The 15,531-nt window shown below is 40.7% G+C and overlaps 1 protein-coding gene across 2 annotated transcripts in view; it reads right to left on the reverse strand.

The window, feature by feature from the left end:
- Positions 1-3,487: 3,487 nt before the first annotated feature.
- Positions 3,488-15,531, reverse strand: part of CSGALNACT2 (chondroitin sulfate N-acetylgalactosaminyltransferase 2) — a 31,711-nt gene continuing 19,667 nt past the window's right edge. For both annotated transcript variants that reach the window (XM_041405048.1, XM_041405049.1), the window contains 6 exons: positions 11,789-12,005; positions 11,157-11,258; positions 9,430-9,608; positions 7,711-7,805; positions 6,578-6,659; positions 3,488-5,409 (listed from right to left, as the gene is read on the reverse strand). In XM_041405048.1, coding sequence (XP_041260982.1) covers positions 5,117-5,409; positions 6,578-6,659; positions 7,711-7,805; positions 9,430-9,608; positions 11,157-11,258; positions 11,789-12,005 — 968 coding nt within the window. In that variant the 3' untranslated portion in view covers positions 3,488-5,116. The remainder of the gene's footprint in view (positions 5,410-6,577; positions 6,660-7,710; positions 7,806-9,429; positions 9,609-11,156; positions 11,259-11,788; positions 12,006-15,531) is intronic.

A 15,531-nucleotide genomic window follows, 5' to 3' on the forward strand; every position in this document is an offset into this window, starting at 1 on the left:
ATGTCAGGCAGGGAGTACTGGACATTCTGAGGCATATTCTGCCCTCTCCTTCAGATGTGTGATGAGGAAGATATTCAAACCACCAGGAAATGCAACAGCCCATAAATCCACAGCTTCTGATCCATTAGGATGCATGCTTCACAGCATTGGTCACTCAGGCTCCCGACAGCCAATAATAAAAAGCACTGAAATAGAGAAGTCCTGTCTGAAACAGTGTTTGGCAAAAACAGTGCACAGTTACTTGAAACTATTAGTAGCCCCTACCAGGAAACCAAACCTCCCAAACAAACCAAAACTAAACACACACATACAAACAAAAAAAGCCAAAAGACGCCTCTGTGGCCACACAGAGGAGTCCTGTTTACAAACCTGCATCAGCACTAGGCCTGGAGACCATTTTACTGGATTGAAAGGAAGGTGAAAGTGAACACAAACCAAAGCACCAGCCTCAAACATCCTCACCTAATCCAGGACAGAAGAGAAGAAAATTGAAATTTAGTGGAAATTTGCTTCCAATATGTCTAATCTTATCTAGGTGCTTTGGATTAAGCAGCAACCTTAAAAGTAATGTAATTCTGTTTGGAGGAAGAAGTCAAATGAGTTCCAACAGAATCTCATTACAGAGAAAACTACTTAACATCTTTTTAATCCCTGTCACATGAGCACACTATGGCCTCTTCTGATTCTGTGGCATATTAAATATAGCATCCTGCTATCCATCAGTGTCAACACTGTAAGTTTCCTTTGAAATATTTACACAACATTGTTTACATTCAATTCAAAGAAGATACTGCTAACAACACTCCACCTCCACAAATATTTATTAAATCAAAGAACAAAGTACAATGTATCTTCAGTAACAGCAACAGAGCACTGGGGGACTCAGCAAACACAGTTTTAAGTGATGGAGTTGACTGAAGTCTCGGATGTTGATGGCAATATCAGAATTAAATGAAAGAGTGAATTATTCTTGTCTGGGGACATAATAGCTCACTGTTGATGATCTGATCTCAGTTTGGAAAAAAACCAAACCACTTCTAACACATTCCAAAAACAAAATCCAAGCAAGCAATTAATAATTTGACAGATGCAAAGAAATCCATTTTGTTTTTCTATACGCCTCTTACTTTACGACTTAGAATTTTTGAGCATCCAAGTATTCCAAAAAGAATTTCACAATAATCCAGCGGCTAAGAAAATACATCTCATTAAGATGTATTTGGGAGTCAGTCACCAAGAATACCTCAGGCAAATGAAAACAACACTCATCTTTGATACACAGAAATCTTTTATCATTACAGTGATGCATCAATAAGTTACTAATTTATGCTGAAACACCGTTTTAAAGGTTATTTGAAGCTTTATTCCTTTCATTCATGGGTCTGACAAGGAAAAAAATTTGTTCTAGTTTATATTTTGGCATGAACTAAAACCATTTAAATGTCTGCATTCAGATACAACTGGTTAGGGCTCACCTTTCCCTTCTGATGCCATTCTCTTCTTGAACACAATTTACAAATAAGTTTTGATTTTCATAGGTGTGTGCATCTCAGAATCCAAAGGCTTTTATGAAATTAAAAAAACCCAGTATTTTCTTCTGGATGCAAGAGACCCATAACTATTTCTCTAAGTTTTTCCCAGTTTTCCATCTGTATTTGTTGCTTCTCTAAACCAGTATCTACTAGTCTTATTGAATGACATATTATTAAACAATTTCAAAAGCACAACCCACATTTGTTCCTGCAAGGGTCTCAAGTAAAAGTGCACCCTGAGCTAATCTCATCTTGACTTCCTTTAATGAAGAACACTTCTCTCTAGGGACGACTACAGCTTGCAAATTCCTTGGAAAAGGTTACAATTTATGTGAATAGCATGCAACAGAATCAAAAATTACTTCATGATTCAGTGGAGCATGTTCCTATTTAAACAAGTGTTACTATATTTACTACTCTAGCACTAAAACACAGTGACTCCTCCAGGAAAACACTTGGACCACAGCTCAAAAGAAGCGTGTTATGTAAACGGCATCTGTCAAAACAGGAGGGCGAGGCCCAGCACTTGGCCACGAAACCCAAGCACTCACCCTGGGCACTCAGATTGTCACTCCCAATCCTGATACTGTCACTCTTCTTTGCAGTGCCCCAGCAGCATCCCAAGCTCAATAAACTCCCCCAGTGTGGGGTTTATTCTTCCTCTGCAGACAGAGCACTCCTTGGGAAAGCCAAGAGCAGGTCTTGCTCCCAAGCAAGAGATTTTTATATGTGAAGCACAGCTAACTTGCTCCCTTTCTTGGATGAACTTAGGAAACACATCCAAGAAAGTTACCCATGTTACTGGGAAAGAGCACCCCCAGCCTGGGTCACAGCTGCTCACAAAAACGTGCTTGTAGCAGCGTGGCTGTGCCCAAAGCAGTCAGAGGCTGAACACGCGCCGGTAACTGAAATCACTTTGCTTTCAATAAAGGCATATCCCACTATTTCTGTTCTGGTTCCATTACAGAGCAGAAACAATGGTGTGCATTCAAACCCTGGGTGCACAGAGCTGCTGCTGCTGCTGCTGTGTGCCACAGCAACATCTCACACAGGTGGGCATTGCAGGGAGCTGAACTAAGACAAGGGAAACCCCGGCCCTGCAAGGGCTCCTGTAAACTCAGAAACCTCAACTCATGAGCCATTTGGAATACTTGTGTATATTGCCCAACACACATCTTAAGTATTTCCCAGTGGTCTGACTTCCTTTTAACTCCAATGCATTTGCTTCCACCTTTTGGGATAATGAATGGAAAAAAGTTTCCCAAGTGGTTCCTGGTGACTACATTCATCTCCAGAGCTCCCCCGCTGCCTGCCGGCATTGCCACCACGCGCTGGTTTTCATCACCCGGATGGGGACACCGATCTCCCTCGCTGCTGCTGCTAAGCCCAACCACGCAGTGGAAAACAGCAGAACCTGAGACACCTGGATATCAGCACCCTGCCATGTTTCCAAAACATGAGAACTGGGACAACTGGATCCTCCTGAGGCAGCGTCTGAGAGCCGAGGTGCAGCAATGCTGGGCCTGTGCCGTGCCTCTGTGTCCATTCCAGGGCGTGCCAGGCAGTGCTGGTGTCGGTGAGAGGAATTTTCGGATGCTTACTCTTGTGCAGCCAGGACAGCAGCAGCTGCCCAGAAGTTTTAAAGGCTGGAGCCTCAGGAGAGTGCCCCACTTGTATCTTCACCCCAAGTCATAATACCAGTGTATTTAATCTTGTCCTCACCAGTACCTTCCAATTTTTGTTAGCAACGACCAGGACACCCAAGTAAGGTACATCTGGTGTACATTTAAGTTGTCTGAGGAATAAACTCTGGTATCTGGTCTATGTACATACCTGAGATGCAAAATTGAGCTGGTTGAACTTCTCACTGCAAATATAATTTTAATCCAGTGTGTTATGCTCTGTACAGTATCATTGTAAAAGCGTATTTCAAAGAAACAGCTTAAAACAATTTCTAAAATGCAGAAATTCCATTTATTATATTGAGAATATCAATTGCAAGAAGTCCTGCAATGCATTCTCTTCACTCTAAGTACAATACAGTACACTGTTCTCCACAATAAGTTACATAAAGGCGCATTTTATATACATATAAAAAAGGATCAGTGCCCAGAACTATTTGCACAGCATATCTGCTATTCAGAAATCAATCATTTAAATCTTCAGAATTCTTGAGCAAAATAAATCCATAAACATATATTAATTACCTGGTTTGAGAAAGGTTTTCAACTAATACCTAAATTCAGCAGAAACCATGCAAATGGTTTAACCACTGAATTAGCATTCTCTGCACTCATTCTATAAACAAATGTATTAAAAAACGAGGCATGCCATATGGTATCATATAAGACAACATGGAGAAAAATGACCTGCCTGCATTTGAACTGTTTATGCATCCCAAAACACCCAAAAGGTAAGTATCAAAGTAGTAGTGCCATTGTACAAGGCACTAATGAGAGCACAGCATAATTTCATTTAAACATGCTCCAAAAACCCAATAAGCACAAAAAAAATCAAAACCCTAAAACATCAGCAAATTGAGAAAGTGAATAATAAGGCTGCTAGGATGATCAGTGTAATGAAGAGCACTGTATAAAGACTAATAGCACTTGCTCTATCAGTCACTGAAACAACTATGAGTATATGACACCTTACAAAAACATGTCAGGAAAATGCCCAAAAGAGAAAGAATGCACAAGGAAAACATTGGCATAATAGCAAACAGGCTTCTAATAAATTGATATGGGAATGAAAAGGTGGTTCCTCAACTTAAAGGATGAGATACATAGGCAGGGCCTTGGAATAAGAAGGAGCGGGGCCAAAAAATATTTAAGCAAACAAGTTTAATAGCACAGCTCAGTTTATAGAAGGAATATGGCATCTACTGTGGGAAAAGAGCAGGCACAGAAACACCCAGCTGGAATGTTCCCAACTTGTCTGATCCACCACTGAATAAGAGGGTGGCATTTCCTTTGCAGTGTGAACTTCCATTATATGCTCTAAAATTCCACTTAAAAGGATTTTGCTTCCCACCCCCCCAAAATTATTCTCTATTCAACCATGTCGATGTCTGTTAATACAGCAAGTGTGGCACCAAGCCCTTGCTGTGGAATCAGCATGTCCATATACCTTTCATGGTGAGATTATTTCTCCACACCTTTCTCTTGTTTCTCCAATGGAGTCTAAGTATAGTAACCTTCTAAAGTCACAGTGCAGTGAGCCATACAGACTGAAAATACTCAAGACACGAAAGATAATTTCATTTAATTCTCAAAAGAATGCAAATATAAGAACAGAAATGTACCACATGGAAAAGTGTTGAATTGTACATTCCAGTCAATACTGCAGACACTTTCCTTGAACGACATGTGCCGCCCAACTTAGCTGAGGCGCTTGAACTCCCACGATATGCAGGTGAGAGCCTATCAGCCAAAGGATTACTGGGAAAACAAACACGAGAACCAAAAACCCCCTAAACTCTTCTTCACTGAAAAAGAGAGGCACTGCATTTGTAAGCTGAATTAAGGCTGCGAAAGGATGCTGGTTCGGTGTGAACTGCAAGTCCGCGGGCGGCCGGGCCGCCCTCAGCGCGCGGCCTCGCTGTTAGTCCTGTAGGCCTGCTTGCGGAGGTGCGCCTCGATCTCGTCGCGGAACACCAGCATGCCCAGGTGCGAGTGCGACGCCTCGTTCATGGCCTTGGACTGGATGCACATGCGGTACTGCTCCGGGGTCAGCTCGTCCGCACAGTGCTTCTCGTGCCACAGGTGGAACAGCCCCGGCACCGGCGTCCTGACCACCATCAGCTCCCCGTGCAAGTACTTCCTGTACAGGTGGACATCCTCGCCGCCCCAGCCTTTCACCTCCAAGTCAAAACCCCCTAGGAAAACAGCATCAGAAATCGTTATCTGGGCACACAGGCAAGAAGAGCACCACTTGATGCCTAACACGTTACCAGATCTGGCACGACATTCCAGAAATTCTGTAGCAATTAACCAAGCTTCCCATGCCATGGCACACCAATTTGAGGGACAGGAGCTTCAAGGATATCACATCCTTTGTGGTGGAAACTGCCCAGGGCACAGACCTGCTGACTTCAAAAAGTCTCTTAGAGCAGTGTCTCCAAATTGCATTACGCATGACATCCCATGTGACAGCTGCAGAAAACTGTAGGCAAACCTCACTCGCTATGCTTTTGAATTATTTTTAGGAAGCATAATGAATTTTAGCAGCTGGAAAATGAAGCAGTCATGCACCGTATGAGAAATCCTCTCTAACAATGCCAGCAATTACTCCACATGTCACAATTCAAAAGGCTGGATTAAGGAAAGGAACATGGTTCACCATTTTAAGTTCTCTTGTTTTTCCATGACCACAGTGAAGAGCTCTTGTACAAATTCAAAACTCCAGAATGCTGAAGTCCCCATTTAGCACTACCATACAGATGGCAATATGACTGCTCTTAGCAATCAGCCTGCATTCAAGCCACCAGACAGCATGCAGGGCTGTGTAGTTACATCTTCTGACAGATTTACATCTTCTGGCAGACTATGCTCACCACTATCTTCCACATTTAAGCACACCAAGCTGTTCTCAGTTTTAAGAACATGCCACAAGGGGGGGCAAAGCACATTGCTAAAGACTCCAGCAACTGTATTCAACTTCTCTAGGTTATTTAAAAGAAAGGATTTGAATGCTTCTTGTCTATGTGAATGGCTTATTTGAGTGACATGCTTCTTAAATTTGATTCATTTCCTTCAGACAGACACAAAGTACCAAAAAATAAAGAAGAAAAACCACCAGTATTCAAAAAAATTCTAGAATGAAATGTTTCTACTAAAACTACTGTGTCTTTTAATACACTCAACAGATGGGACATCAAAATCCAGAAAAGCTGATTTATCTCATTGTTTAAACTTGTCAAACAAGTCTGACTGCTGGGCTTCGGGAAATAATACAAGAAATAAATGTATTACTTTCCTGTCATTAGGTAAGACCAGAGAATCACTTTTTAAACACACAATTGTTTTTCTTTAGTCTCATCTTACCAACAGTCAGAAAGTCTGTCCGATATTGACAAGTCATCCCAAAGCCAAAATCCCTCCAGAAACCAGAATCCTTCTTGTGTACCTGCAAGTTTAAACCAGTACAATTTTGAAATGTACAATACAACTAAGGAGGTACATTGCACTTGGTTTTGCAGAAAGTTAAGCTTTTCCAATCATTTGTTCAATGCAGGATAGAGCATAATAACACTTCAGGTATTTCTGTGTCATGCACTCATTTGGGGCTTCCCAGTGACCTTCTGCTCACTTCACCCTCTGCCTTCCAATTCCACTCAACCTCACTGCAGTTTCCACAACAGTTTCTGCTGCACCACCTCTATTTTCTATGTATCTGTCCAGACCAAGCAGTAAATTAGTCCATTGCTAAATCATCTGTTCCCAACACTCCATTTCCTACCCATTTTCTAAGGCCACATTTGTCTCTTGATCTGATATGACATGAAAAGTAAGCTTTGTGATTGAAGTCAACAACCATAATGCTGTTAAGTGTAAAAGAGTGAACAGAAGAGCTGTCAGGCAGGGGCTCACTCCTCTCTCAGCTGTGATTATCCAAGACTATATGCAAAACCTTCTTCCCTCTGGCTTTCAGTAGGATCCTTGCAAACAACGTAGGGAATGAGGGCTATTATGTTCTTTTAGTAGAGCTCTTTATTTAACACAGTTATTTAATACAGTATGAAGATACTACTCTCTTCTTTTCCACCTCTAAACCTGTTCATCCCAGAAGTCTCAGCTGAAAAAAAATTTCATCTATGCAGTCTCTTGAAAGAGAGTCAGACTGGACACATCATTCAGAGGTTCTTACCTTTCACCAATGCTTTGTTTGGAACATAAGATAAAAGCTGCTGCCATGCAATGCCACCACCTCCTAAAATGCTGACTTGTCAAGCCAGAATAAGCAGCAGATCAGAACTAGCAACTTCATTTGGTTAATTGCAATTACTTCTTTTAAACTAGGTGTAAGGTTTTTTCCAAGTGCTTTGCCCAAAAATATGCAGTTTAAATATGCAGTGCCAAAGGCCATAAGATACTCCAAACAGACTATTAAGTTACACTTAATTTTGTTTTAATACAAAGCACACCTAATTCTACTCAGAATAAATCAAGCTGCTTACCAATTGCTGCTCCACAGGAGGTGGTATATCTTGATTGGCATAGACAATAGCAGGATTGTAAAGGCTGAATACCACAGGATAGAAAACTTTTTTCCCTGGAAGTCAAAAGAGAATTGTTACTCACTGTGGGCATGCCTTCTGAAGGCAAAAAGAAATGAGAAACACTGTTTTTATGTAAAAGATTACCTATTAGGCATCTAGTGGAAATAAATAAAAACAAATTCTAGCTCCTAAGATTTCCCACCTAGGAAGCCCATAACATCTACAAGTAGGGTAGAGCCCTTAGGATTAAAAAAAAAATACATACACGCATAATATACAGGTAAACATATTATACCTATTACACTTGATTTACATTTATATATAGTTATACATGCTTATATAAAATATTAGATATCTCAACATCATTCTAGGTGACTGAAAAATTCCTGCAATAACGATATGCAGTAAAACTAAAAATAATCAAATCCAAGTAACACTTTGCATTGTTGAGTTTTATGAATTTATCTCTGTCCACAAACATGTAAAAGCAGATACTCCCAAGATATCCTGCAAGGATATCAAGGATATCATCAAGCATCATGAGAATCCTGACTATGCTGAAAACACCAGTTCTATTTCTCTTACAGAAGCCAGGTAAATATTTTTCCACTAATGTCTTGCATCATCAATGCTGCAAAAGTATTGACAACAATCCACAAGAATATTCACTATTCTGAGTTGGGCATGAACTCTGAAGGAGTGAGCAGCATTTTCAGATCTCATTTGAAACAAAGGTGACAAACTGCTAGTATGAATTTCAAGCAGTCTCTTGAACTCTCTTTCTTGTTAAAGCTCACAAAAGACTCCTCCCCAAATTTTTTCTAATTATTTATACAACTTGTTTCATGAAGAACAGAGACAGAAATGAAAGAAAAAACATGAAACAGAACCCAAATATCTGGCTTCTGAAGAATTTTCTTGCCTGCTTGTTAGGTGAAGAAAAAACCATCTATTGATTCCAAACTGACATTTGGAGAAAATTGTTTCTGACTGCAACAAATTTGAAACAAGAGTAAGCATTAAAAAAAGAATCCAAACACAGTTTGACAGGAGGTCTTCAGTAGCATGCTTGTTAACTCAAGAAAGCTTTACTCTTCTTGGCAGAAGCTTGTAGAACAAGCAAGCATCATAAAAACTTAAGAAAAACAATCAGAATATTCCAGAGCTTGGAATGGAACAGTGGAACATGAGCTCAGTCTCCATAAGGAGCACACTGTAACTCTACTGAAAACCATTCCTTTGTGACATGTCTTGGCCATACAGGTGTCAGAAGAGATAAATCAAACTTGTTAGAGATTTGGACATAACAAAAATCATCTTCCACTGCAGAGCATTACACTGAGTTTCGTTATACAGATTTACATGAAGTCTAATTGTTAAACCAATTAAGTTGTCCAGCTTTCTTTCAGACAACTAAATCTGAAGAAAACATGAAAATTGTATGTTGTACAAAAAAGACAATGTGTTCTTAAAACAAGCTACACTAAGGCAGAAGTTATTTCTCAGTCTAAATGTTACTGCCTTTTGTGCAGTGTGATTCGTTTTGCAGGGTGCGTGGTACTGAACAAGCTCCACGATTCTAGTTGAGTTTTCTTTGTTTTCTATATGCTCAGCACAGATCAGCTGAAGTCAAGCAGGGTGACAAGGCTCCCTTCCAGCAACAATAGGGGAACATACCGGGCTCAGCATTTAAGCGGCAGCTGTTGAGGAATTCGGCTGTGAAATAAACATCAACATCACAGAAGAACATCAGGACCTCGCCCTTTTCCCAGGCTCTGGCACCCATGTCAAGTCCTCGGCCTCGGTTAAATTCCTCATTCAGAGAGACAAGCGTGTAATTGTGGAAGTCAGTTTCTCTACAAAAAAAACCAGAGGCAAACCCAAAATAAATCTGTGGGGAGGGGGATCATTGATAGGTTTTTAGAATTTTACAGGAATTTCATTTCAGAAATTTAAAAACAGTCGTATGATCCAGAATGAGAAAAAAAAATCTGTTGCACTTAGTTGTCCTTTTTAATTTTAAGCCTTGTAAAATGATAGAAATCAGTCTTTCTAACTTCATGTTTAATCATTCAGACAGATTAAAAAGCCTTTTGTTAACTGACGTGAATTAAAATGCTCAATTGAATTACAATGGCATCTAAAATTTATCCCCACAAACCAAGAAGTCCTGGCCAATAGAAATATCTGTCTTCACTAGCTCAGAGAAGAGGGCAAACAGGAAGCCAGAGTCCTGGCATCACCAGACTCATGGGGCAAAGGCCACCTGTGTGACAGTGCCACCATAACCAAGGCCCTTTGCTTCTCCTCGCTGCTTACCACTAGCACACACACCTGTACTCACAGCAGAGGAGGGAACGAGCAGGCAAAGGAGACTGGAAACACACTCAGAGAACATCTTCAAGCAAAGTTAAGTGTCTACTTCAGACATACTTCAGAGGACAATGCTTGAAGAGAACAGGGTGAAGGTATTCAACAGCAGCACCATTAGAAAGATGAAGAACCAGGTAAATGCCCAGTGAGCCTGCAGCACTGACTCAGTGCTTGAGGGACAGCTCACAGGGAGCAGGGCAGGCAGCAGAGGCCTCATAAACGGAGGGGCACAGCACACAGCAGGTGCTAAGAAGACTCTCTCCTCCCTTCCTACAAGATGGTGGCCTTACATGCCAGGCCAGCACTCCATCACATGCTCCAAGCTGGTGACAAAGTAGCCTGTGCCTAGTCTATGTCATGGGGAGGAGCCTGGCCAGCATCCTGAGACAGGGATCACACCAGAGCTCAAGGAGAACATCCCAGCCCAGGGATGAGTGCAAGAGCTCAGGTGGTGAAGGAACCCATTGGCCATAGGGTAAAGGATGCTGACACCTGTCCCATCTCTCTGGAACAAAAACCATAAATGACACATTTGTGAATTTTACATCCATACTGATGTAATGCTTCTGCTGAGACAGCCATGATGAACCATGCTTAAAGTTATTTTACAGCTGAGAGTAAGTACAGGCCTACTTTGACTACTACAATCTCTTCCTTATCATTAAATAAAATTGGTTCTCCAGTGAGGTAACTATTAAAATGTACATCCCTGTTCCAAAGAACTTAAACTCTAATCAATCTGTTAGCATGACTGAATATCCACTGCAAAACTCACCCCTGTTGTTTTTTGGACTGTCAGATAGAAACCTCAAAGTCTTTTCTGGCTATAACTTGATTTTTAGTAGTCTTCAGGAAACCTTTGCAACCTAAGCTGTAAAATGGCAACCATAAATAGTGTACAGTAAATAAATAATAAATTTCCTAGTAACCTGTAATGGAGCATAAACTTTATTTGGTTTATTTATTCATTCTTTTTTAAAAGCTGTTTAAAATGCCAGTTTTACTGACTGATGTCAGATTGATATACTTACCTAGCTACAGATTCTAGGATGCTTTTTACTTCTGATAGACCATCTTGTCCAAAGTATACAACTGTCAGGTGAACACGCTTATCCTGATGAATACACACATCCCTATAAGCACAAAGGTAAGCTGGTATTAGTAATTACTTGCAGCACAACAAAAAACTTCAGGTACTTAAAAGCTACTGCATTAAAAAGAATTAGCAGATTGAAGTATTCCGGTTAGTCATCAAAAGGCTTCAAAGAAAACAAGAAGAGATGCTTTCCTCTCTTCTTTCCCCATCTTGCCCATTTACATTAGAGAGTTCCAATATTGTGTGTCACATTCCAATACCTTCTTTCATAAACAAGCACTCTACAACTGATGCAAATACAAAAATTATGTTCAAGATCATCTGTGTCCAGGCTCACAATGACCCTGACTTTTGGTCATTTTGCTGCAGTTCGAGAATCTCTTAAGCCCTTTTAGAAGGAATGTTTTCTCCATACAGTAGGTTCAATTACAAACATTCCAAGGCAGTTGCACACAATGTTGGAATCATTAGCTCTGTTGCAACTCACCCAGAACAGGAATTCATTTTGAAAAGAAAACAAAACACTGAAAATCAGGAACAGCTCACTATATAATCTCATGCACCTACCTAAAGTTTTGCATAAATTGTGCAAATGCCTCAGTTCTTCCAGCAAGAGGAACAATAACGTTAATGATCGATCTAGAAATATCGACTGTTTCACTCTTCACTTTCATGAGGGGTCCAAAAGGTCGGAACAAGGTGACATGCCTGTACTCCATGCCATCCGTCTTCTTATAAAACAGCTCATACTGTGTCCCCTTATCTCTTTCTGTACGATAGTAACCTGAAGAACAAGTCACACAAGTAATATGTAAAGTCAAAGACCCCAGCAGTTTTATTTCAGACACACTGGTTTTCCTTAGAACTAAAGAAGAGAGGGCAAAGCTTCTGAGTTTCTCCTAAAACTGCAAACTGTTATCAATCACAGTCACCCTTCTACGATTTTAGGTCAGACATGAGAAACAATCCCAAATGAACTCCAGCTTCCCCTGCTTCATAGAAACAACAGATTTCATGGACCTGGGCCAATCTCTCAATCGGAGTTGGGTCTTCCCAACAAAAAGGGAATTCAGCTATTTGCTAAGGAAAATGATGGTTGAAATCTAATATTGCCTGCTCTTAAGCCCTTCAGTAAGAATCTAGCCCTGAGCTAGCCCACAGTAAAATCTGAAATCATCTGGCCAGTAATCACCACAAGAAAAGCACAATTTGTTCTGTGGGCAGAACAAATGACAGTAACTCGCTTGACAAAGTCTGCAAAATCTGACATGTGGCATCTAAACAAAACAATAATGTGTGATAATACTGCAATGCTTTTAAATTGTTTTCACTACTGACCAGTAGTTAATGCTTTCTACCTGATAAATAAGCAGTATTTTACTACACCCATAGTCTTTTAAGGACATAGGCAGAAGTTTTCTATGTGGCTGTCACACTTTAGGACAAAAGTGCTAGTCACTCCAGAAATAGGACTATCTTTTGAGAGATATTTTACCCGTAATGGGTAGAAAAAAATCTGTCCCTTTCAGAACACGCTCCTTTAACTTAAGGACCATCAAAGAAGGAAGTTAAACCAACAGACTAATTTTACACCACATAGGAAAGGACTGAGGCTCATCTGTGGTTTTGACCCTACTAAGCTCTGTGTTAATTCCATATCTATGCTAACCTTAGAGTAAGAAATGATGACAGGAAAAAACCTCCAACAAAAATGCCTTATGTTCATCCCATCTCTGCTCTCCTCTCACCAGCAAGAAAAAGATGTATTATCCAGAAGAATCAAAAGCTATACCATGAACTGGCATTACATTCCAGTTAAGTGGCCACCCAGACCATAGAGAAAGTTACAAAGAGCTGCATATTCCCAAGTGTGATGCATGCCCCTGCCCTAACACAGTGCATTTCCTTTCACCTGGCTGCCCTGAACTGCCCCTTCTCCAAGCCAGTCTCCTCAGCAGCTGAAATCCCTCCCAGGCCTCCCACCCAGAAAGCAGCTGGTGGCAGGCCACAGAGCAGACAAGCCATACTGGTGACACAAAAGGTTCTCTTTTGTACCCAGCATTGATATTGTCCTTTTTGTTGTCTTTTTTTTGCAACTGAAATCAGCACCAGACAAAGTATGCAAAGGAAGCAGCTCTCAGCCCTAGAGCAGCTTGGGTTTGACTGTCCCAGGAACCGGAAAGAAGGATGGTAGAGCTTTGTGTCTCTCCCTATGCCCAGGCAAGCATTCTCCATGCTCCCTTCCCTTCCAATAGAAGAAGCAAAGGAATGTTCACACCACCTTGACCTAACTTCTTTCTCTATATCCCAGATTCCATTTACAAAGAAAGAATCTTTTCCCTAAATCTACCTCTGTGTTCCTCTGCTCCAGCCTCCACCCCCAAACCAAACCCAGTTTCCTTCACTGATGTTCCCTCCGGCTGCACAGCAGTCTCTTTTATGCCCCTGCCATGCTCAGCTCTGGAATCCAGCCTGTCTTGTGGACAAGCACATGCACCAGCAGACCCAAAGGACAATGTGGCTGACCACCACAGAGGGGCTTGTGGGACACATGGTGTAGCAGAACAAGCTGGTGCCTGCAAGTCAATGATGACTGAACCTCTCAGCTGAGAGGCTTTTACCCTTTGAACAAAGTTCTGCAATGCTCTCTTGAAGAGACTGAAATTCACATTTATGCTTTTGTCACCACGGAGATGCCTAAGTACGCACCACATTTTAATGCTTATTTTCAAATCATTATTAATTACAAGCACTGCAAATGGTGTTTCAAACAATGAAAGCCCACAATGCTGACTGCCAGAAGCAGCACAAGATTTCAAATCCCTCTCAACCCTTTTCCCTTCCAACTCTTTGTGCTGCACTCTCCAGCATTGTAGGTTGAAAACAGCATCTTGGTGCTCAGAGATCACACTTTCCTGTAATAGACAGCAAATATTTTGTACCAGGACTCCTGGGGAAATTAACCTTCCGTATTTTATATTTTATTATTTTCTCTGCTATCCAATAGCTGTTTACAGATAAAAATACCATATACAACAGAAGTGAAGTTTTAAAAAAGCATACCCGCTGCCAATACCTTATCTTAAATCAAATGATTAGCTTAGATGTCACTCTACAACAGAAGGCTGAATTACAGAGTAAAAATTTCTAGACTAATTTTAAAAAAATTAAACTAAAGCAAAACCCACTGCTGTACTTCATAAAGACCTTAATACGCAAATTCAAATCTGAATAGTGCCTAGCCAACATTCAATTGCTGAAATACAAGATTCCAACTTTTGAATCTCAACATGCTACTGGAGGCACATTTCTTTTAAATAGTATACACTCCTAGAGTTATTCTCCTTGCTATGTGCTAGCTTCTGTTGCTAATCTACTAATTTGAATACTTTTATGGGACTAAAGTTTCTCTGCACAGAAGCCAGATTTGAGAACAGCCAGAAAAAACCCATATCTGGTTTACTTCTTAGTGTATTCAAGTTTTTATCACTTGGAACTGACTCATTTACTAAAACCTGTTATCTCACCTTCCAACTAGCATACACTGGCTGCCATCCAAAAGAGAACTCCACAAGCAAAGAGGTAAAAAGCAGCAGAAATAATTTAACAGCTGCTATTCCTGGTCCAAGAAGCTTTACTCCCTTTGCAGAAGTTCTGCTTCTCCCCAAACAAATTAAACATAGGAATCCTCGGGATCAGTTACTATAAAAGTCAAAAAGGAGTTCTTCTATTGCTTTGAATATTTGCTTTACAACTACAACGAAGTGTTTGGTGTATGGACTGAAGACTAGGATCTGGTTCTTTTGGTGTGTATTGGAGTTCTCCACTGAAGTTCCCAGGACAGTGGCCAGTTGCTGGTCTTATGCAGCACACAGGCAGGGGCTGTTTGCATGACAGTCCACACTGTTCTATGGATGGCAAGCACTTGGAAGCTTGAAGCATTGGAATAAAGGATTTTTACATTCCAAGGATGGGTGGGGGTGGGAAGTCTTCTTTTCAATGATGACCTAAAGAGAGTTCCCTGATTTTGCCCAGTTTCAACTGGAAACACAGAAGCAAGAGAAACGGACCCAAACAGCACTGCTAGACATTCAATAACAAGACCTTTATTAGCAATTAGCTAATTGTCAATTAGCTTCTGAAAACATGCTAGTGCTTCTATTTTCCAACGGTTAATTTCAAATATTTGTGTAATGGAAGAGCTTGCAATCTCTTGATTAAAAAAGCCAATTACACTGATAAATGTAAACCCAAATAAGCCAGTTACAGTGATAGAGAAGTGTGCTCATGAAGGCTCCTCAAGGCTACTC

This window comes from Onychostruthus taczanowskii, unplaced genomic scaffold, assembly GCF_017590055.1.
Source record: "Onychostruthus taczanowskii isolate IOZ18803 unplaced genomic scaffold, ASM1759005v1 scaffold22, whole genome shotgun sequence".
NCBI classification, from domain to species: Eukaryota; Metazoa; Chordata; class Aves; order Passeriformes; family Passeridae; genus Onychostruthus; species Onychostruthus taczanowskii.